This window comes from Chelon labrosus (genome assembly GCF_963514085.1).
Source record: "Chelon labrosus genome assembly, chromosome: 9".
NCBI classification, from domain to species: domain Eukaryota; kingdom Metazoa; phylum Chordata; class Actinopteri; order Mugiliformes; family Mugilidae; genus Chelon; species Chelon labrosus.
This window is the reverse complement of record NC_140359.1, coordinates 27,890,267-27,914,906: the sequence shown is the minus strand read 5'-3', so window position 1 is coordinate 27,914,906 and position 24,640 is coordinate 27,890,267. Positions and strand designations below refer to the sequence as shown.

Sequence of the window (24,640 nt, the reverse complement as noted above, 5' to 3'; positions counted from 1 at the left end):
CTTGGCTCAACAGATGCATTTAGCCTCATGTCGGCTTCACAGATCAAAGAAATTCGAAAAATTAGCATAACTGAAAAGAAAAGTTGAAAATTAAAGTTGTATTTATGCAGCGCTAAAAGTTAAAATCTTCTGGTAATAGCCCCCCATAAAAATGCACTGATAACTAAGTATTTAAGTAACTGACTGAAAGTTGCAATACCAAATCTCTGTGCAATGTCTGCAAAATGAACTTCGATGAACCTTAAAGCAACCAGTAATTAAGTGCAAAATGTGCTTGTATATAAATGTGTTGGACTAGAAGTATGTAGGTAGAAGAAAATTACAGCTAAACTCATATTCTCCATCACTGTCAGCATTGTTCCCATTATTTAATTTAGTAAATTTCCTATCACTGTAATCTTAAAGGTCTTTGCCTTGTTTTCTTTGGTGACCCCTGTGGCAACACGCCGTAACTGCAGCTGTGCTTATTTTATTTTATTTTATTTTATTAAATCTGTGACTAATGCTGCCTTTAAAATGGGGTTATTACGTTCTTGTGGTATTGACAACCTCGTAACTGTAAACTTTTAAAAAGTTCCCAAGTTGTGACGAGTTTGTTGATGTTTTCAGAAACAATGGAAGTGAATGGTACATTAATATATTGTAATTTAGTTTTGTAGGGTTCTCTGTGCCATTAACATCCTTTCATTATGTCATTGCATTCCCTATATAAGTCATATTAAGTTAGCTTGCCATGCTGTTAGCGCCTCAGTGGCTTCTGTAGACGCTAACAGTCGCCTAGTCAACGATGTTTAGTGACACACAACAGACATTTCTAAGATTAAACATTAGAGACTCTTTACCTCTCAGACAATGCATGTTGGGAAATGCGCTAATAGGACACCTTGAGCTAACTTGCTAATTATGAGTTGCACATTTATTTTAAATTAAAAGCCTTCTAGCAGAACAACGCTTACATGAATACAGCTGAATTAACTTTAACTATTTTTTTATCACATTAAGTCAACTAAGTGGATTTAACTTCTTTTTTTTACAGTGTATGTAAAACAATTACAAAACATATTTTAACTTGTGTAGTTGTAATGTTTTAATTCTCCTCTGAGACAATGCATGCAATGCAATGCGCTAACAGGAGGCCTTGAGCTAACTTGCTAATTATGAGTTGTACATTTGACAGCTGAATTAACTTTAACTCGTTTTTTTTTTTTTTTTTTTTAAAAAACATATTAAGCCAATTGATGGTGGATTTAACACATTTTTTTACAGTGTAGGTAAGCATTCACAACGCATTTTTTTAATTTGTGCAGTTGTAATGTTTTTATTAGATGTTTAACTATGATACAGTAATAACATTAAGTATGAAAATGCACCAAGACAATTAATAACATTGGAATCAAACTTTTATTTACAGTGTAATTAGTCTAATTAATCCATGGTGTTTGTGTCTTCATTCAGAAACTTGTAAACTTTGACAGACGTGTTAATTCATCCACTCTCTGGGAGGGAAAACAAACTTCCCTGGCTGCTATCTCTTCATCAGCTCGTACAGCTTGTGCCTGTCTGGGGACCAACTATGTGATTGTGTCCGTGGAAGAAGGAGGAGGAGGAGGAGGAGGTGGAGGGTGGAGGGTGGAGGAGGCGGAGAACGCCCCTCGGTGCGGAGCAGGAGCAGCAGCAGCAGGAGCCGGGGCAGGGGCAGGAGCAGGAGCGGCGGATGGAGACGCGCCTTCCCTCCAGATCATTTCCAACTCGGGACCTGAAGCGACAACATCTCACGCTCGGAGTTGACTCGTTCTTCGCTTCTCGTGTGTGACTCTTTACCGGAGGATGAACTGAACCGTTTTGTTTTTCACCTGACGAAGAGGGAGACGTAATATCGGATCTATGAAAAAACCCACGTGGATTTGTACAATCATTTTAAACCAGAAGGAATGCATATTTTGTTTGTGAAACTAACTTTCTTGTTGTCGCTGATAGGACTAACACGAGGTGAGTGGTGCAGACTTTTATACTTTAATTTGCTCTTTATAAAACAAAACACAGCCGGATTTAAACTTTTTTTTTAATCTTCCGCGTTTTCGATTTACAGAACTTTTCCTAACTTTTTTATTTATTTATTTATTTATTTTTGCGTGTAGCTGCAAACTCCCAGATTTCTTGACATTTCTTTTTGGATCAGTTTGCTCGTCTTTCTTTGCAGCTGTTGCTCACTCGCTCTGCAAACATTCAACTTCTCACTAGTATGTAAACGCATGCCTTTGCAGCTTGGATCCAGAGTTTTTTTCTGTAATATATATTTAGTTATTATCGCAAAGCAGTGATACTCCCCAAATAACACATTCCGTTTTTGGGACAGCCGCAAAGAAGAGCCAGCTACCGCCAAACCAGACTCAAAAGTTTTTTTTTTTAAACCACAAAAAGCTCAACTTTGAGGTGGCAAGAGTCACACTTACACTTGACATTTATGGAGTAATGTGTCATTTATGATGTGCCTGAGAGAAGACGCTCTGCTGCAAATACACCTCTGATTCCAGAAGAGTTTCATGACAGTGTTTTAAAACTTTGCAGGTCTTAGATGCTCCATGCCCACGGAGTCATGTTTGAACCAGGGGAGATGTGAAACGACTCCAGATGGCACTGGAGAGTGCAAGTAAGTAAGACGTCTAGACGTTTTGTCTTTCTGTCCGGTCAGTGGTGATGGTGCATACCTGCACGGGGAGAAGTGTTTGGGTGTTTGACACGTGAAGAGGCCGAGCACTTTGCTTCTGTGTTGCTATTTCTGGGAGTCAAATGGTCGGAAAGCAGAAATGAGTGGACACTGATGAGGATGTGTGTGTGTGTGTGGGGGGGGGGGGGGGGTCACTGTGTGTGTGTGTGAGAAGAGAGAGTGTGTTCCTGCCATCACACTGTCCCCTCCGCAGCCAAACTCTCGCAGCCCTAAATCTTGTTTTTCTTTTCTTTCACGGAGCGACAGCTGGGGTTGCCAGAAGCTCGGCGACCATTGTTCTCTGCTGCGATTAATTCTGTGTGACTAATCTGGGTGAGGCTTCCCAGAGAGACCCTCAGACCCTGTCCTCCTACCACCACCACCACCCCCTCCTCCTCTCTCCTGGGATTCTGTCCCCTCCTCAGTGGCCCTCTCTCTCCCTCTCTCTCATTCCCCCAGACAGATGGCAGAGGTTAGATGTTTCTCAACAAGTTCTGCATTTCTTCTTCAGAGTTTTGTCATTCAGGATGTGACAGCCATTTCTGTTTAGACAAAAATGTTTCTTAGTCTTAGTCACGTCTCTGACATTTTTATCTTCAGTATTAGTCAAGTCGATCAATTTAGACCAGTTAACGAAGCTTATATCTGTAGAAGGAACTACATTTATATTTACACTGATTAGATATGTGTCAGGGGAAAGTCAGAGAGCAGTAACTACATGTAGAGAAAAACAGCAACTAGTAAAGTACTAGTACTAGATGAGACTTTAACTACATAGTTCTTAGATGAGACTTCTTTAACTTCATAGTACTTAGAAGGGACTTCTTTAACTTCATAGTACTTTGTAGTACTTAGATGAGACTAATTTAACACCATAGTACTTAGATGAGACTTCTTTAACGTCATAGTACTTAGAAGGGACTTCTTTAACTTCATAGTACTTTGTAGTACTTAGATGAGACTAATTTAACTTCATAGTACTTAGATGAGACTAATTTAACTTCATAGTACTTAGATGAGACTTCTTTAACTTCATAGTACTTAGATGAGACTAATTTAACTTCATAGTACTTAGATGAGACTAATTTAACTTCATAGTATTTAGATGAGACTAATTTAACTCCGTAGTACTCAGATGAGACTTCTTTAACTTCATAGTTATCTTACTGATCATGATGGAGGCTGTATAAGTGTCAGGGTGATGATTCTTCCACCTCATTTGTAGCCACAGGGCTTGTAGCAGCTAGCTAGTTTTGGTAGCTAATGCTAACTGAGCTAAGATAGGCTAACGGCCCTTATCCAGTCACATGACAGGGACGCACGTTTTGAAAAATACGTACGAAGAGATCATGTATTTTGAATGTCTGATATTCATATAACATTCTAGTCTCGTCTCGTTAACATTTCCTCATAGTTTTTTTCTTCAGATTTTAGTTTCAGCTCGTCAGTGTCTCATTTTCTTCACTGACAGGTGAAATCGTTTTTATCCTTACATGTTTTCTGTTACACCAGAAAGTGAGTCTCAGATATAAGCCAGGATGGCGCTGATGTCGTTTTCTCTGTCACCTCCAGAGCCACAAACCACACAAGTATTCATCCTGGTTAATTTACCAGTAAACTGATCTAAAGTAAACCAGCTCCCAGCTTCTCTCTCCAGCTCTTAAGCCCAAGAGCCAGATTCACTAATGTCAGTCTTCATACATGAACTTCCTGTGATGCTTCTCCAAGATCAATGGCATCGCCAGTGCATCGCCGCAGTCAACAGCCGGCAGCATCAGGATGTGAACAGTGAGGAGTAATTGCAGCCAGGTGGATCCTGTTTGAAGCTAAAATGGTGTTAAAGGTCTGACAATGTCAAGTGCATTATTGGACGAATATACAAAGCTTTTAATCGGTGGTAATATTCTGCTTGACCTGGGGAAGGAGGAACTTAGACAGTATTTCCTTAACAAAAGTATGCAGACGAGATATTTCTCTGAGCCTCTCTTGACAGAATTACGATTTGGTGTCACCTCAATCAAACATCCGCCGCTCTTTAACTCAAGTGTCGTGTCGAGGTCGAGCATGTGGCGTCGGATTCTTCGGTTTTATATAGTCTGACAAAGAGATGCCTACTTGACATGCCATACCATAAATACCATCTCCTCCTCACATCCTGCTCGGCCCATTGACATCCTCGCCGGGGGTTTATCTCCGGAGAGCCTTTGGAGGAGGCCTCTCATTTGCTGTGGAGGCTTGGCAGCGGCGGGAGGCACTGAATCCAGACCAGGAAAAATAACTGAGCAGATTCCAGCGGCACAAACGGCCGGAATCAAAAAAAAAAGCCGAGCTCCTCTCCGCCCGGAGAGATGAGAGATGTTGGGCCGGCTCGTGGAGGGCGAGGAAGGATGCTGCTGAGAGATCACATACCCTCATCATTGGTTAGTCGAAGCGATGAAAAGAAATGCAGCCGAGAGTTGACAGTCTGTTGATAGCAGGGTGGTTTGGTGAGGCGTTGTTGGGATTTAGCTGGTTCTGGTTCTGCTAGAATTTTGTGGCGCAGGGCTTCGTTAAAGTTATGACTTGTTAGGAGTGGCCCAAGAAAACAAAAGATCCGTTTGATCACTTAGACTTTGATTGACTTTATTGATCCACTGGGGAAATTGAGTCTGAAAAAATACTTTGGATTCATTTGGGGGTTAACAGTCGGGATGTTTGGGATCTAAAAATGTGAGAACGTTAATCCTGCAGTTAGGATCTTCTGATTTGTCGGTGGCTTCCAGATAATTCCTCGCTGGTATGTGTGCGACGGCTACAGTACCCGTCCACCTCGATGAAAGTGAGCCCTTGTCTCTCCGGGTTCTGGGCATTCTTCAATGGCACCTCTGTGTGCTCCGGTCAGATGAGTCTATCTTAACTTCCACCTCCCCCCCTCCTCCCCTCCTGCACCTCTATTCAGAGCCAGGAAACAGCCTCAGAGCTGCCCGGGGGAAGAAAAGGTGCCGTATCTGATCATATCATCACACAACGAGAAGCACATAGCGCGAGGCTTTTATACGGCCGCCGCCGCCGCCGCTGCCGCCACCCCCGCCAGTGTTGGGTTCCCCCCTCTTTGGCGAGAGCCCGACGTGCCTGATTGAAGTGACTTGGTGGTGGGGAACCTCAGCGCCCAGGGATTAGCGATACTTGAGCCTCCCTGTTTGGCATATGCCAAGACAAATCACATAAACTTTGATCGCAGCCCGTGAGGACTGACCGTCAGCATGTGTGCGCGAGACAAAGACGCTGTGCATACTCCAAACCACACTTCCTCATTTCTTTTATTCTCAGCCAGACCACCTGTCTGTGGGTTATAGCCGAGCTAACTAAGAGGACACACACACACACACTCACACACCCACACACCCACGCAGCAGCGTGCTCCATAATACCCATGATTACTTGTGGTTTTGCCCATTCAGCTCCACACTGAGGCTCGGCGTGCCAGGTGCACTTTGAGCCCTCAGTCACTCTCACCGCCTGACTCAGACTCATTGACAGGATATTTAGGAGAATGCAGCGTGATGCCTTTGTAGTGAAACGGAGCTGTTTGTTCAGTTAAGCTGTTTGCAGATCCTACGACTGATAGCGATCACAGTCTGTTACGCACAGGTAGAAAAATAATGACGGCTTCCTGGAGGGTTACGAGCTCCAGCACCTGTCCACACAGGAACTCACCTCTTCACAATGCGCTGTGCTGTGAAACATGTCAGCTGCTGCAGATATATGAAGATGTTTTAGATGTCTAGTGTTTTCTGAAGTGTGAGGACGAAGAGGAAGACGCTTCCTGAAGATATCATCACATAAAAGGCCTTTTGTCCATTTAGAAATAACGAGTTCAGAGTCTGAGCCTCATTTTGAAGCCGTCATATAGACTACACCGATCAGCCACAACATTATGACCACTGACAGGAGAGGTAAACAAACGTTGACCATCTTGTGACGGTTCAATGTTCTGCTGGGAAACTTCTGGACCTGGCATTCATTGGTGTGGATGTTACTTAGACATGTAGCACCCACCTAGAACAGACCAGGACCTAGACCCCCCCCCCCCCCCCCGATGGCAGCAGCCATCCCCAGCAGGATGCAGCCACAAAAACGCTTTAGGAACAGCTAAAACAAAAAAAAACATGAAGAACAGCACAAGGTGTTGACCTGGCCTCCAAATTCACTAGATCCCAAACTGATCAAGTATCTGTAGGATGATCTACAGAGGCCCCTCCCCTCAAAGGCCCCCCATGCTGTTGCCAGACACCACAGGACACCCTCAGAAGGCCCATGTCCATTCTCTGATGAGTCATAACCGTTTTGGAGGCAAAAGGGAGGTCATAATGTTATGCCGTGATCGGTGTACTTCAAAGATACATATCTCGATAGAGTATAATAACCATAAAAACAGTCCTGTGGTGCAGGCGTGGTTTAATGACGGGACGTTTTTTTTTCTCATGCTCTGGCTCTGGTCCCTGACGAGTACAGTAACAACCTGAGGGTCCAGTTGCACTGTCAGCTACCTTTAAGTGGTTCCCAGCCTCGTAAAGTAGGCAGTGGCAGAAGTCATTAGAGGTGCAGAGACTCTCAAGACACACAGGGTTTGGTCCCTGTGGAGGGGAGGGAAGCGGAGGAAGGGGGGCTGGTTCTTTCCCATGGGCCGCGTCCGTAATGCTCCCAAATAAACAGGGTCTCTAATGAAGGCTGCCAGATGTGGGCTGGCCAGGTCAGCTCTCCTGTGCGATTAGAGAGGAAGGAAAAGAAGGATGAATGTAAGGAGAGGGCAAGATGTGGGAGCGTTCCCCCCCTGTAATTTCTGCAGCCGGTCGGGATTCGGTGGTGGTGACTTTGGTTTCGACTCCACAACAAACGCGACAACCCCCGGGTTTTTGTGCCAGGCTCGGTTTTGAGCGAAGGGGCTATTTTTATTCTGCTCCGCTCAGACATTTGCGTGATCGAAGCTGAATTTAGGCGTTGATTTTCTTTTCACCGTGGTTGGCCGCCGTACAAGCTGCTGGGAAAACATGAGAGAGGGCGAGAGAGGGAGAGGGAGAGGGAAGTGTGGAGGGGAAGGAGGGGAGAGAAGAGGCCCCTTGGGCAATGCTTTTAAAACAGATCAGACAAGACTAAAGGGGACTTAGCCCAGGCACAGGACCAAACAGCCAGGAAATGAGTACGAGTAGCGGGGAGGTGGGACTGATGAGGGGAGGGGGAGTAGTTGGAGGCTCATACATGCTCCACTGACACCGTTTGACTCCTGAATGAGACACCTGGGAGAGAGACGTGACATAAAACCTCAGAAAACTCAGATCTGGAAACTTTTGACGACGTTGTAAAGTTTGTTAAATAGTAAAATAATTCTCCAGATTGTGTGATGTGTGTCGTAGCAGCTAAGATATGTACCAGGAAAAACCACAGAGTGCCAGAAAGTGGCCAAGCCTTTTATCTCCCTCTCTCTGATCGTTTGTTATTTTTTATTATTGCAAAAAAATGCCAAATAATCCTTCAGGTGTCTCTCTTTTCTGTCTTTCTGTGTGATTGTCCATAATAGTATTAGAGATTCTGGTTTGTTTGCAACCGTCATTACGCAGACTAGTTTCATGGCTGACAAGTTAGACTGTGTAAAGATGGACGACAGAACAGCTCCTCAATAGTGAAGCCAAAGCAAGTAGAGCTCCCCCTAGTGGCTGGTTGCAGTATAGGTCATAAGCTCCACCCCCTCCATGTTAGTGGGCGGGACTTGGGCCAAACTAAAACACTAAAATACATGTCAAATAAGTTTTTCAAGGATGTTTCTGTCATTTTAGGTAGTTAATATAATGTTGATGAATTTTATGTGTGAATTGTTTGGATAAGTTTCGTTTTAGTTCGTTATTTGACGCTATAGAAACAGGATGTGACATAATGGCGACTACCAGCTCCATAAAGCGTCCCAGTAGGAATGTTGAGAGCTGGAAAAAAATGTTAATAAGTCCAGTGTATAATCCAATTAATTAAACAAAAATTGAGTCTGGAGGAAGTGTGGGCGGGGCATCGATATCACTGCTCCTCGTGGCTCCACCCTCGGATCGTACTGATCAGACTCTGGCTCCAAAGTTGCAAGATGGCGCCACCTGTATCCCCGGGAAAATAGAGTCAGTTTGGCCAATGAGAGGAAGTGGAGACCAGTGGCGGCTGCTGGTCTTTCAAATATGGGAAGCCCAGTTTTGTAAAATTGGCCAAATATTACATCATTAAATTTAACAGGGTTACTAATTAATTCTCCTTATATTGTATAGGCCTATGTTTATAGTTATTATTAGTTAATTACAGTGCATGAAAATGCACTCTACTGTTATCAGAAGTGTTCTTCGTATTATTATTATCATTCTTCTAACCAAAATTAATTTAATTAATTCAGCTTGAATCGTTTAACGTAGAAACTTCATTCAACTTTTAAGCTATCAACTTTTAAACTACAGTGGGTGCAGCTAGCTAGCTGGCTGGCTAGTTTACCCCCTACAATTGCAAATAAACGAACTTTTTAAAACTGAAATGAAAACAAGTAGCAAACTCAATAACGCTATATATTCACGATTTTATTTTGACAGATGGAAATAGTGCGATATATCGCAATCGCAACAGATAATGAGCAGTAGCTTAGTATTAACCCTGTATTACTGTAACTTCACTCGCCAAATATCCGCATGGGACTGACCTAAAATCCTTCGATGCAGAAGTATTCTGGTATAGGCTTAAAGCGCTGTCAATCACGACGAGTTCCAGCCACGTTAACAGTTCATCCAATCATCATACAGAAGCTCGGCGTCCTGGTACATCCCACTGCCCATTCACTCCCTGAGACGCCCGGCTTCCCTGGAAGTGACGATTTTGGAGCGTTTGTCCAATAAATGTCGAGCTTTTTTGCCCTGAGATCGGCCCATTCTGAAGCCCCATTGAAAGTCCATTGAAGCCGAGCCTCAATGGGTTTTTAAACGGACCGTGATATGAGAAAAAAAATCACGATAGACGAACGGCTAAAACTTATTAACGATTGTGTTATTATAAGAAGTAGCCATGAAGTCGATCATGTTCTAGCACATTTTAGTTTGAGTAGTAACGTAAATTCGTAGTATTTGACGAAATTGCCAGTGATATTTTAGGGGAGGCTGAGCTTCCCCTGTAGTCTTAGAGCAATCGCCTCTGGTGGAGACGTGTAGTCCATATTTATATACAGTCTATGGATGATATTGTGAAAGAATGAGGAGGAAATAAATGTTTTGTCCGCTAAGTTTTCCAGGAAGCGATGAAGAAGCACAAAAGCAGAGATTCTCCTGAGAGAATGCGTGAATACGATACTGCTACAAGTCAAAGTTATGCTGCAAAAAGGTCAAAGGTTAGGGTTGACAGAGCTGTCACAGCCAATAGGATCAAAGACCTGAGCCTCCCGATCTGATACCAGTCTTTTAATATTGAGTATCAGCCCATCTGATCTTAAATGTCCTAGAGTTAGTCTCCTGTAGCTTCCTAAAGTCTGTCCTTGTCTTCCTTGTCTGGATTCAGTCCAATAAATATTTCTGTCAAAGTTAATGTAGTGTGGAGAGGGTAGCTGGTACCTTGTGTTCTCTACTCCAGGAATGTTCTGGTCATCCAACGCTGCCATAAACTCCCTAACCCTCTCTGGAAGATGTTTCTCCTTGACGCTGTCTCCAGGAAACTTTTCTCTTCTTTTAAACGTTCAGTGTTTGTTGTTGTTGTTTGGGTGCAGCCTTTGACTGAGTGGACTCCATGGATTCTGTTTAGATGGTCAACTACTACCACCTCATTTCTGTTCTTCCGCACAGCAGACATGTTTAGTCTCCTGATTGTGGTTTGATTTTTGACGCTAGCCAACGAGGAGGACGACGAGTTTTGACGCTACGCTTTAGAAATGCCTGGATTAGCACCGATACCGATCGGGACGTCCAGCATTATCCTGCATGTTCCCAATTATGTTGTTTACAGAAATGGAAGCGGACACTGATTCTGCGTCCCACAGAGCTTTACGGGGCACAATAATTGAATAAATGCGCAACCTAATTCAATAAGCTTCTTAAAAAGCGTTCAGAGCATGCGAGGCCCGTGCAGCTGCCAAAATCTGGGCGCTGCTCGTTCCAGGTTTTTTATTTGTATACAGTGCACATGTGTAGCCTACGTATTACATGTCTCCATCTGCGCGTGACCTCAGAGAGATGGCATATGGCAGATTGGCCCCGACACTGAGGAAAACCCCTTTAGAGCGACGCCTGGCCAAGGGTCAGATGTCACCACAACATCTGCTGCAGGCTCGAGCCTCCGCCCGCCCGCCTGCTCGCCTGCTCGCCCGCCCGCCCGCCTGCCCCTGCCCTGTTATGCATCCCATCAGTGGCGGGGACTTGTTGCCATGGGCTACTGCGACAGCAATGGAAGAAGAGACAGTGCAGAGGAGGACAATGAGGCCCACTGGGCAGGGATGACAGAGAAGATAATAACAGTATCGCTCTTACCGCAGAGATAATTCCACTGCTGTCCTGCAGTTATATGATACCTCCCAAACACCTGATATTTGCTCAGCTTCTGATTTGCGCCCCTCTTTTCATGTCATCTTTATTTACCTTCCCCCAGTTTACCTGCTGCTGTTGAGATTATCCCGCTCTCCGGGCCGGGCAGACTTCTCTTGTTGGAGCAGCTGCTTTGCTCTGTTTGCTCTGAACGCCGGCGACGCTCCATAAAGGAGTCGTTGAATATCTTTTGTGTCACTCTCTCTGTTTTGTTCGTTTGGGCCCTTATCGAGGCAGTTAAACTCGATGATGCCCGTATTTGACGGGCCATCGCCAACTTAAAGAGCAAACTGTTAGCATTCTTTGCCTAGCGTGTGCTACAGTTGACTCACTTGTAGCGCCTCGGCCCGGCCGTGTTTGGACAGCGTGTCCACGTGCTCCGAGGTGAGGCCGCCGGGGCTTTATCTGTTTGTCTTTCGGGCCCCGGTGTGAGATGCAGAGCGGGGTTTTTGCGAGGGCAGATGCCAGTTTCAAGGCTGGTGTGAGTTTTTTCAGGTAACCATAAAGTGAGGCTGCCAGAGAGTCTCCATTCAGGCTTCTCGGGTTAGGAATCAGGACAGGAGACTCTTTTAGAGTAAACACCAGAATTCCTCCTGGCAGCTGGCGGGCTCCGTCTGCCTTTCTCTCCTTGAATACCCGACCAAACCAGTTCCAGTTTCCTTTCTTTCAGACTCCTTTGTTAGTCCCACTGCTTGTGTCTGTGTTTGGATTCTGACCTTTTTCCTTTGCCCTAAGTTTGGCCTCCAGCATTAAAGATAGACAGACGGACAGATAGATAGATGGATGGATAGATAGATGTAATGTAAGTGTATATAAAATGTATAAAAACCTATAAAGTATATATAAAATACACAAAAGTCTATACAAAAAAATATATATAAAATATACACATTTATATAAATATAAAAATAAACAAAATATATGTATATAAAATACACACCTATATATAAAGAAAATATACAAATGTGTGTGTGTATATATATATATATATATAAATAAATAAACAATATATATATATATATATATATATATATAAAATAAACAAAAATATATATAAAAATATACAAAGTATAAATAAAAATATATTAATAAAAGTATATTAATATACACAAAAGTATGTACAAATATATATAAAATATACACATTTATATATTTAAAAAATAAACAATATATAAACCGATAACTATATAAATATAAAATATACAAAATATAAATATTTATAGATAATTAAACATATATATATTCTTTGTTTTAAATAAATATATATGTATATATTTTTAAAAATAAATGTGTATATGAAGACATATGCATATGTTGAACAATAAATCAGTTTAAAGACACTGTATGAGTACATGTATGAAACTAGACAAGTTATATAAATACTGCATAAAATAATAGAGATACTTAAGATATGTAATATGTTAAATATGTCATACTGTATAAAAACATGTGGTAGCAAACGACCTCAGAGTCAGCACAGAGACAGCGGTCTGTTACTGAAGGAGCTTCTTAGTCTGGACATGATGTCATGTAGAGGCTGGTGACTTGGAAGAAAGCTGTAGTGGGACTGAGCTGTAGTGGGACTGAGACTCATGAATCTAAATACGATGGTGAACACGTGAAAAGAGCAGAGTTTTGGAGGGAAACAAGGTGCACAGAGGGGAGCGAGGGGATGGCAGGGATGGCTTTGAACAGAGGAAGTGAAAGCAGTAATGGGGGGGAAGATATAAGGGGGTAAAATTCAGGAATGAGCTTCATCTAATGAAGGATGATTCTGAGAAAGAGAGAAAGAGGTGGGCTAGGAGAGGAAAGAGGGAGGAGGGGGGGGGGGGGTGTAACAGCTGAATTACGTCCCGGCCTGTGGTCAGCTTTGAATGGGGAGGGAAAACAATGGGACCACTCATCCTTCGCTCTCTCTCTCTCTCTCTCTCTCTCTTCTTTCTCTGCTGAGTATTTAGAGGAGGGCGGGGAGGGGAGGGGAGGGGAGGGGAGGGGGCTGGGATTCAGATACCGACACTGCAAAGAAATGTCTGAAAATTAAGAAGAACCTCGTCCACGAATGAGAGAGAGTTAAAATTTCTATCAAGAAAATGGTTCAGAGGAGATCAGACAATTTAAAATTCCTCAGACATTCAAATTAAATTGTAAGTCACTTTTTCCAAAGGAAGAACGGTGGATGTCTGTGAGAACCACATGCTGAACCTCTAGCTCTTATTAATGACTAACCACGAATTAAAGTTTGCAGTGGGCATCCCTCCACTCTCTCCAGACTCGAGGACAGTAGTAAGATGTGATGCCATGGAGAGGAAGGAGGCAGAGTGGTGGCAGGAGGAGGAGGAGGAGGAGGAGGAGGAGGCGGGGGGGAGGCCTGGCCCGGGGCAGCAGCTGCCGTCTCCTCATTAACATGCGCACCTGCTCCCCGCGGCCTCTTTCCAGCGAGCTCGTGTGGCGCCTCACGACCTCAGCACCCGCCACCGCTGGGGCTTAGCTGGACTGGTCTTCTAGCAGCCAGATCTGCTGCTTCTCCTCACTTAACCCCCCCACCACCCCCCACCCAACCACACACCCTCCCTCCCTCCCTCCCTCCCTGCAAAACACACATACGTCTACTGTCCTCTCTGGGGCTGGATACTAGGAGTTGCATGACTTCAGATTTGATAAAGTCAACTGAAAGTAGTGAAATCTATACTCCTGAATACATATACGTACTGTGAGCTGCAGATATGTACAGCCTGTATAAAAAGATGCAGCACCTCAGCACCATCAGTAGCATTTAATAGTACTTTACTTCTCAGTGTTCTGCAGCTAAAGGTCTAATAACTTTATCAAATAGTTGATGTGCAGCCTCCTTCTCTCTGTTACCACAGGACGTTTGGTGAAGTTGTTAACTGACTGCTGTCCAGAGGATTTGGACCGTTCCTCTGCTAGCGTTAGCGTTAGCCTTTTCAGACGCATTGCAGTAGAACTTGTTCTTCGTCTTCTAGGAGGCGTCCATGTTGTTATTGTCATGTGATCAGTGACACGATGCTTAAAGTGTGAAGTTGACAAACCGACTTGTAGACTAGTCCGTAGAAATTTCTGTAAGTTTTAATGTGAAGCCGTTTTAGAGGATGTCATTTGTTGGTTTTGCAGATTAATCTTAATTCTGTAGCTCCTGGAGGGTTTGTTGATCCTGAGCGTTGGTCTCAGACTCGCGCAGGCCTCATGTCTGGATGATGAAGTTTCTGCCTCGTTAAGCGTTGCCCTTCTCTTATACTTGGAACATCCACAGTGTGCAGAGATGCCAAAAGCTCCAAGATCTGAATCTGTGCATATGAAGCAGGTTTGACGTTGGCCGTCTGCCACCGCTGCTTGTTTGACCTTAAAGCCACAATGACCGACCGCCGAGGTACCACCCTCCGCCCTGGACTCGGTGACAAGCCACCGCTCGCTGCTACTGTTTATGCAGCGGGCAGCCTAGCATGTGATGTTTTCTTTCCCTTGCCACAGTCCCAAGGCTGCCTAATCCCCCCGAGAGGGAGACCCTGTCTAAACACACGCCTGTCCATGCAGAGGGGCCACAGCTCGGCCTCCACCTACACACACATAGATGTGAGGGGGGGGGGCGTCCTGGGAATGTTTGGGGACATGGTCCTGCCAGCCCCTCAGGGCTGACAGACTCGCTGGCTCTGGTCAGGTATTTGAGAGTGACTTTGGGGTTTGAACTGTCGTGGGAAGGCGGCTCTGGTGTCAGCAAATGATATTTTTCCACGTGAGAGTGAAACATCATTGAATTTCCAGACTTTTCCCTCTCAGAAACATTTCACGTTTCTCGACAGAGGCTGCGACACAGGCCGCCGCCTTTTCGTTTCATCCCTTGTCTGATGGCCGGGCAAATCCTCTCCGGGGAGGAAAGAATAACAAGAAGCGAGGTGGCGGCGGTGGCACGGCGCTTTGAAGCTGCCATAATGTTGGCTTGCAGCTCAAACGCCGCCTTGTCCTCGGGATGAATGAGTGCTGACAAAAGGGTCAAAGGGAGCACATTTCGGGCCCGGGATGGCTGCTTCTTCCCTGTGTCTTAACTTCTGGAAAAGACGGATTAGGGAACGAGAATTCCAAAAGCCGCAGATTCTTTTTGTTCTCGTCTCCGGCGCTTTTCCAGTAGACGCCTTGTTTTTCTAACGGCCGAGCCTCGCTGGCCACCCACTGTTGTTGACGATAGCGATGAATCTCTGTAGGGGATGAATATGAGAATGTAGTAGGTAGGGGAGGTCTAACGTAGCAGGTCTGAGGTGGGTTTTAGTGTCAAATAGAGCTGAAAACAAAGCCTGTGTGTTGAGTCTTAACACGTTCACGGTTCACGTTACTGTAGCACGGTTAAAACGGAACAACAGATATCTGGACAGAGTTATAGTTTACTTGCATATCTCATAGCCTAAGTTCTTGCTTATCTCTGCTTAGTAGCAAAATGAAATCAGTAGGGATGCAACGAATATTCGGCCACCGAAAGACTTTTATCACCGAAACAACACGGCCGAAACAGGATGTTGTGATGACGCAAGCAAAAAAAACGCAGCCAGCTGTGTGGACGTATTTCCACGTATTTCCGTCGTCTTCATTTTCGGTTTTCGGTTTCGGCCAAGAATTTTCATTTCGGTGCATCCCTAGAAATCAGTCATAATTTCATAATTTGTCAGTTTTGCAGGTGCAAGCGAGGCAATAAAATTAAATCTAATTTAATTTCCCTTTAACAAAAACACAAAAGAGAACATGTCATCGTGTAAACAAGGAATTTTTTGGCATTTTTCTAAATTGTCAAGTTCGAGTAAAGAGTTAAGTAACGGTAACATTTAGCTGCAGAGTTTGACTTGATTGCCCGGACTACTAAAAGCTCCTGTTCATAATCTTCATGCATTCTTCATTCTTCTTGTGCATGTGTGAACGCTGCTCGCTGTCAAGGTGTGTGTGTGTGTGTGTGTGTGTGGTCCTTTTGTCGAGCAGTGCGTATCCTCACGGGACGAACCTTCAGCTCCACTCTTTGTAATTGTAAATGTGCCTCTGTGATGTGCGCTTCCCTCTCTCTCTCTCTCTCTGTCTCTCTCTCTCTCTGGGAACTCGTTGGCTCGGGGGTCCGAGTGGCGTTCAGACTCAACCTGTGAGAAACATCACAGGCGCTCACCTCCCCCCCTCCCCCCTCCCCCCGTCCTCCCTCTGTTCAGACGTTTTACAGCCTCAAACACATTGTTCACAGGGGGTGACGGTAGAAAGACGGATGTCCCATTTAAAGCATAGTTTCTCATGGACGTGTTGTTGAAAAAAAACAAAACAGACCAGTGCAGGGCCCTCATTTAAGGAGAAATGGATGGTTAGTTGGATTGGGGGTGAAGCTGATTTATAAGCACTGTAGCTCATAAAGAAGGGACCTTTGCTAGTGGTGCATTAGCCTCGTGAACTCTTGACTTACTGGATGGATAAAAATAGTGTCTGGAAGTTCCCTTTTACTGCTCCCACTCTTTGTGATGCTAAACGAGGCAAATAAATAAGCAAGGGACATTTATTAGAAGACCTCTGCTTCTTGAGGACGGAAAGTTTCCATTAAATCATCGGTTAAATGTGCCACAGTTTCTTGGGAATGAAGGAACATCTGTAGGAACATGAGTAGTGTCCCATGACCAGATGCTCACCTCTCTCACTTTTCCTTTTAATTCAAACTCAGACATCTTAAATGACCGCCAACGTGACAGCATCTCCTCTCTCTCTCTCTCTCTCCAGGTGCCCGGATGGATACCTCGGGAGCAGGTGTCAGTTCCGCGACCCGTGCACCAACTCGCCGTGCAAGAACGGCGGCACGTGCCGGGCCGTGTCCAGGGGGAACACGGTGGACTTCAGCTGCACCTGCAGACCGGGCTACGCCGACCGCCTCTGCATGACGCCCGTCAGCAGCGCCTGCGTTGGCTCGCCGTGTCGCAACGGAGGCACCTGCGAACCGGACAGCCTCGAGATGTTCAAGTGCCGCTGTCCCCCCGGATGGATAGGTAACGAGTGGCAGGGAGACGACCGATCATGAGGAGACTTTTTAGACATATTGTCATTCAGGGGTGCACCGTGCAGGTTAACCAAGCCACTGTCTGGGTGTCTGAAGAAACAAATGAGAAACGTGGCCCCCAGATTTCTACCTTTATTTTGCGTATTTCGCAATAAAGGCCCAACAGTGCATCGGGAGCCTCCCTTTATAAACCCTATGACAGTTTCTGCTAGTTTGGACGGCCTCTGTTTGCCGTTACGAACTTGTTCCCATGAATTAAAGCACACTGAACCTTTGTCCTTCGAGTCCTTGTGCCTTAAGCTTTAACGAGACATAAACGAGGCACTAATAATTAAATTTTCTGCATTAATGTATTTAATTCTTTAAATTAAAGGCACACACACAACATAACGTCTCTCCGTCCCCAGATAAACTGTGCCACGTCGCCGACCCCTGCACCTCGAACCCGTGCGCCAACGGCGGCCAGTGCTCTCACATCGGGACCAACTACGTCTGCGCCTGCACGCCCTTCTTCAAAGGGGAGAACTGCAAGCAGGACATCAACGAGTGCGACGCCAGGCCGTCGCCCTGCAGGAACGGCGGCGCGTGCATCAACGAGGTCGGCGGATACCGGTGCCAGTGCCCGCGGGAGTACGCGGGGGCGCACTGCGAGAGCCGCTACCTGCCCTGCAACCCTTCGCCCTGCCACAACGGAGGCACCTGCATTCAGAGAGGAGAGACCAGCTACGATTGCTCCTGTGTCCCAGGTGAATTTTAAGAGACATCACGTTGCTGTTGCGGTGACCTGACCAGCTGTAGCACCACTTTTAGCACATTATTTTAACTTTTGAAGGGATAAATGTGACCAAACGAGCAAAATTCAAGAAGGGAGTGAACAGCACATGGCAGAGAGCGTAGAAAGAAGCATGAAGAGCTACTAACTCTACCTCAAGCTGGCATGTCTGCAACATTTTTAGATGTGGCGTGGTAACTGTCTAGCTGTCGGCCGACCTCAAGCAGATTAAGGTGAAAGTTTCAGTCGCCAATGGTTGAAAGTGAAGCAGGAAGTAGAAACAAGAATGAACCCAACACAGCGCCAACAAGTGTTTGGGTGGTGTTGTTACAGAGCGAGCCAGACTGACGAGCGCACAAGTATAAATGGTTTGCACCGGCGTAGGCTACGTACGTAGGTCACGGCGTCTAGCTTATATGAGCCTTAAGCTTCTGCTCAAGGTTTCTTCCTTCTAAAATATTAATTCTTCCTTCCTCCGTCGCCTTAGCGCTTGCTCTGGGGGTTTCAGGCAGGATTCTGTAAAGCGTCTTGAGACAATTTGTATTGTTGTTGACGTAAATAAACACGTAAAACTGAATTGAATAGTCGACCAACTACTGTTCCTGTCGTTCTTGTTATCAAGCGTCTGAGCCCAAATATTTCATGACAAGAACATCAGGTTTTAAAGTTCCAAACGTTCTTGTTATGCAGAAGAAAGCTCAAACGTTGCCCTCTTGAATTCATTTTTTGACTTCCCTTCCTCCTCTGTGAATGTCAGCTCTCGTAGCTGCTGTTTTAGCGGTGATGTCATTTAAGGCAGGGCTGTTCCTGCTTGTGTTGTGTCCTCTCCTTGTGTGTGCGTCTCTGCGCCGCTGCCGTGTGTGAACGAGGCCGAGCAGGAAGGCATCCCGGGCTTATCGTAAGGAAATGGTCAAAGGACAACATCCTTTTCACATGGCGCAGCGAAGCGAGGCGGCCTGGGACCACGGGCCTGCCCACCACACCGCCTCCCCCTCCCCACAGACTGACTTAACCTCGTTTCCTTTGTTCGCTCCGACTTCAGAAATGTAGTGAACGCGCTCTCGGCTTCACGCCTCATCTCGCAGACGGCGTCTTCTGGTCACGAGGGAGGAAATGTATTTGAGGGATAACGTGATAACTTGTAGGGATGTCCCAATGGGGGTTGCATGCTCCCAACAATCCGATACCGATCTTTAAATATGACAATATTTGAGCAATCTGAGTCCCGATCCAATCTCAAATGTCCTAGAGTTGGTCTCAACTGGATTCAGTCCAATAAATTTTTCTGTCAAAGTTAATGTAGTGTGGAGAGGGTAGCTGGTACCTTGTGTTCTCTACTCCAGGAATGTTCTGGTCATCCAACGCTGCCATAAACTCCCTAACCCTCTCTGGAAGATGTTTCTCCTTGACACTGTCTCCAGGAAACTTTTCTCTTCTTTTAAACGTTCAGTGTTTGTTGTTGTTGTTTGCGTGCAGAACTTTGACTGAGTGGACTCCATGGATTCTGTCTAGATGATCAACTACTACCTCAACACCTCAACAAACATCCATGCTTTGATGTTTGGCAGCTTTGACGCTAGCCAACCGCCATTAAAACAGAAGAAGAAGAAGAAGTTTTGAGGCTACAGGGACGTGGTTTTGGATTATTCCAGACCTAAAACAAATAACTCCTTCCACAGATTGGTATCTCCTGATATCTTCAGCCAAGCCTGATACTGATACGATCTAATCCTAGACATCCTGAGCTCTCTTCGTGCACGTAATGCTGAAGCAAGCAAGTAGCCGAAACATTTATGTCTTCAGAAGAACAAAAAAGACAAAGAAACCAGCTCCATCCACAGCTCCAGACCAGGCAGACCTCCTTCACGCATGTCAGAGATGATTTCATGGTCATTTCAGTTTGCAGCAAAACATGAGATTCAGTTAAGAACAGAAAGAAACAGCTCTCCACCAAGTTTTTCATAAATTCGCCCCAAAAAAGGCTGCGAGGAAGCGTCTGTTTTGCCTGGTGCTGGTTTTACATTACCCAACATGCCACTTGTACAGTCCTGTGGTTGCCTGTTGTGTAACAGTGCAGCAGAGTGGATGTCACTACATGGCAGGCTTTGCCACAAACCTCTGCCATGGCACAGCTGCCTTCTCACTCGGGAAGGAAAAGACAGTTGACCACATTTAACTGCAGAGAACTTTCATTCCCGCTGTTGTAAAACGAGACGTTTTCGGAAGGAGAAACTGAATGTCCGGAATGAAATAGAAATGCACACTGCAAGCAAATTAAACTATTGGTTTCCTCTCAGGCTTCACAGGAAAAAACTGCAACCACAACGTTGACGACTGCCCCGGCCACGAGTGCCAGAACGGAGGGACGTGTGTGGACGGAGTCAACACCTACAACTGCCAGTGCAAACCAGAATTTACAGGTTCGTTCAACAGACTTCCAGGATGTGTGTCGGTGATCTTGTGATCTTGTCAGTGCTTTAATATTTATCTCCTCCTCCTCCTCTCACAGGTCAGCTCTGCACGGAGGACGTCGACGAGTGCCAGCTGATGCCCAACGCGTGCCAAAACGGCGGCACGTGCCACAACACGTTCGGCAGCTACCAGTGCGTGTGCGTGAACGGCTGGGCCGGCGACGACTGCAGCGAGAACATCGACGACTGCGCCAGCGCCGCCTGCCACCAGGGCTCCACCTGCCACGACCGGGTGGCTTCTTTCTACTGCGAATGCCCCCACGGACGCACAGGTACCCGTCCAGCTATACGAGCTCATCGTGTATTCGCTGCTTTGGAAGGAACACATTTAAAAGTCGGTTAAAGCCGACTCAAATTAAAGTGTGAGTGTGGTGCTCATAAAAGCCGATCTTTGGTTTTTCTTGAGGTTTATTTCTTTTCAGGTTATATACTTTTTACATTTTGATGTTCAGATGGTTTATATTGCCATTTGTAGACACAATCGTGAAGACAACAACCTCAAGTAAAGCTGTGTTCCAACATCCAATGCTGCCCATCTTCACCGTGTCTTGCAACGTGTTAATTTTCAGTGTCCGTTGCTTCCTAAAGCAACTTTCATTCATTCATCTTCTGTAACCGCTTGTCCTCTGGAGGGTCAGGGCTGGAGCCTATCCCAACGGTCACTGAGCGAGAGGCGGGGTAAACCCTGGACAGGTCTCCAGTAGTGATGGGCAGTTCGGCTCTTTTCTGAGAGCCGACTCTTTCGCTACGGCTCCCAAAGAAGAGCCGGCTCTTTCAGCTCCCGAACGGCTCTTTTATGTAGTTTATAGCCTAATATTTTAGCCCAACATAACAAATACATATGGTTTGTGTGTTGATAGGCGCTTGTGCTTATCCTTGTGCAGTTATTCTGTTACAAAAGCATTCTTACTTTTGTTTAATATTTCAAAATGATTCACTACCAAGCATCAGCTCTTTAGAGCCAGCTCTTTTGCGCATGACACATCACTAGTCTCCAGTCTATCACAGGGCTAACACAGAGAGACACTCACACCTACGGCCAATTTAGAATCACCAATGAACCTAACCAGCATGTCTTTGGACGGTGGGAGGAAGCTGGAGTGCCTGGAGAGAACCCACGCAGACACAGGGAGAACATGCAGACTCCACACAGAAAGGACCAAGTCGGTGGATGGATTAGAACCTAGAACCTTCTTGCTGTGAGGCATCAGTGCTAACCACCATGCCACTGTGTCACTGAGACCATTCAGGAATTTTAAGACAACACTCAAATCTTAAAATCAATCCTAAAACGTACTGGGAGCCAGCGAAGGACGGGGACGCGGGCAAATATGTCCTGGTTTCCTGGTTAACTAAATGCATTATAGCACATTATAATTCCGTTGCATGCAGACTCGGGTGCACAAGGTTCAATAGCTGCAGCCTTTTTCATAGACGTGTGGATGTTCAGTTCACCTCTTGCGTCCTGTAAGAGGTCTGCACCCACAAACAGACTTTAATTTTTACGTTAAGCCACGTTCCCGCGTGACATTTCTTGCAACATCTTCATAAACATTCAGTAAATGCATCACAGAGCATTTGTCATTTTACATTTAATCATGTTTCCAGCGAGAAAATAAGAAAAAAAAACTCAAATTTTCCGAGTGAAGGAAGTTTAGAAGTGAGGGGGAATGTTTAAAAACTCCTGGTGATCAGTCCACGTCTCTGTTGTCTGTCTGCACCAGGTCTGCTGTGTCAGCTGGACGACGCCTGCATCAGTAACCCGTGTCAGAAGGGCTCCAACTGTGACACCAACCCCATCACCGGAAACCACGTGTGCACCTGCCCCATGGGATACATCGGAGCTTCCTGTGACCAGGATATTAACGAGTGCTCACTGGGTAAAGCTCCTTCATACTTTCACATGCATTCAGGATTCTCTTTACACAAGCTCAAGCTCATTCTTTCCTGTTATTATAGGCTCCTAGGTAGACATAATCACAGCATATACAGCCTCAGGGCTATCATTGCCGTAATCACACAATTGACGCTTTGGTTTTTGCTTCGCCGAGCACGGCTGAAGCCCCCAGATCATCCCGCTGTCGTGTCTTTACAGCGAAACGTGCGTGTTTTTACATACAAGACAAGCGGCTGAAGGAAGTCACGTTAATCTGTCAACAGGTTCCAACCCGTGCGAGCACGCGGGCAAGTGCATAAACACCAAGGGCTCGTTCCACTGCGAGTGCCAGAAGGGTTACGTGGGGCCGCGCTGCGAGATGGACGTCAACGAGTGCATGTCCAACCCCTGCATGAACGAGGCCACCTGCCTGGACCTGATAGGAGGCTTCCAATGCATCTGCATGCCAGGTGAGACCACGGCTCAGGACTTTGTAGACATATTGGCGCTCTATATCTGTGCTCCTCAGCCCTACTGATGTGATGAACACATTAAATGAAAATAGGGAAAACAAATCAAATAATACTCTTAAAAATAATAAAAAATAATGAAACAGGCTAGGGTAATCTGCGGTGTAATTTTGGATTAAGATCCCAGACGACCTCCATGATTATTAGAAATTACTGAAGGTCCCCAGGTAGCACTAGTCTTGTGAGAATATGGACATAATGAATATTTGACTCATCATTAAAGCCCTATTCGCCCGGGACGAGTTTTACCTGGGGGTCCTCTGGTAATTCGTAATAATTAATCCTGTGCAAATCAGCCATGTCTGTAATCTGTAAAGTGAAAACTAGACTGCAGATTACCTACTCTATTTCTGGTAACACAGAGGTCCTGTGATGAAACTAACCCAGCGTGAATCGGCATCACTTTTTCAAGACTTTAGTTTGATTCTTTGCTTTTTTCTGCCTCTCGTCTCTTGAGAATCATGAAGGATGTGCTGCAAATGAAATGTTTCTCACCCATTAACCCATTTAGACGGATGAAATCATTAAATCTAGCATTAATGTGTTCATGTGCAAAGGTGGGGCTGATTTAAATACTGACAGGACGTTCGGAATTTCTTCCTCGGGATCAGTAGTCTCAAAAATATATTTTTTATTGTCAGTTAGAATTAAAACAAAGCAACTGAAGGTGTCAAAAAGTGTAAAGTGTCGTCTGACATGCAGCGGAGTGAAGCAGAAAGAAGCAGAGACATGACTATGGAGAGTAAATTAGAGTAAAACACAGAGTTTGTTCATTACGTGTGAGTCGCTTCTGAATCACAGGACGTCCCGAACATAATCCTGTGAGAATAAGACTTTAGTTAATCACAGAAAACTATAAATCAGCAGTTTTGAGACTTAATTGTCTTTTTACAACTTCTCAAATATGACGATTTGTTGTATTTTTATCATTAACGGTTTGAATTTGAATGTTATTAATCAATTGTTTTAGATTGATCAGATTGATTTATTCATTTCCACCAATCCCAAACAATTAATCCATTTGTTGATTTACCGTTGACCATTTAAGTCATTTTTACAGCGTCGATCCCAAACCTGGACCTGAACATGAACCTTTTTCTTTTCATACGTGACGATAAATTGAATATCTTTATGTCCGTTGGTCCAACTTGGTCACAAATTATAGACAACTTTTAGGATTTTTAAATGTTATAATGTGTAATCTAAATCCACTGTATCAGCAGCAGCAGCGTGGAAATTTCTTCTCACTCTGTGCCTAACCAATCCATCTCCCTCCCTCCCTCCCCCCCTCTCTCCCTCGCTAATTGGCCAGGCTATAAGGGGGATTTCTGCCAGATCGATACGGACGAGTGCGCCAACAGCCCCTGTCTGAACAACGGCAAGTGTATCGACAAGATCAACGCCTTCCACTGCCAGTGCCCCACAGGTGAGGCCGCCGCACCGCTGAGGAGGGAGGGAGGAGGGAGGAGGGATGGAGGAGGCAGGGCACGAGGCCAGGGGGGGGGACGGAGGTCGATCTCTCTCTTTCTCTCTCTTCCTCTCGAACACAAAAAACACACACAAACACCTCTCTGGACGGGCGCTAATCCCAGCCCTGAGGCAGGCTTACTCAGGCCCGGGCAGCCCGGCACAGACGCAGCAGAATAAAAAATAAAATCTATAGGGAAAGGCTTGAGGAAGTTTGAACTTTCTGAA

At 45.3% G+C, this 24,640-nt stretch overlaps 1 protein-coding gene across 2 annotated transcripts in view; it reads left to right on the top strand.

Annotated features, from left to right (window-relative positions):
- Positions 1–1,811: 1,811 nt before the first annotated feature.
- notch1b (notch receptor 1b) overlaps positions 1,812–24,640 on the top strand; it is a 47,322-nt gene continuing 24,493 nt past the window's right edge. For both annotated transcript variants that reach the window (XM_084550720.1, XM_084550719.1), the window contains exons 1-9: positions 1,812–1,989; positions 2,569–2,650; positions 17,023–17,285; positions 17,704–18,042; positions 20,366–20,488; positions 20,578–20,811; positions 22,264–22,419; positions 22,700–22,885; positions 24,258–24,371. In XM_084550720.1, the coding sequence (XP_084406846.1) occupies positions 1,932–1,989; positions 2,569–2,650; positions 17,023–17,285; positions 17,704–18,042; positions 20,366–20,488; positions 20,578–20,811; positions 22,264–22,419; positions 22,700–22,885; positions 24,258–24,371 (1,555 nt within the window). In that variant the 5' untranslated portion in view covers positions 1,812–1,931. The remainder of the gene's footprint in view (positions 1,990–2,568; positions 2,651–17,022; positions 17,286–17,703; positions 18,043–20,365; positions 20,489–20,577; positions 20,812–22,263; positions 22,420–22,699; positions 22,886–24,257; positions 24,372–24,640) is intronic.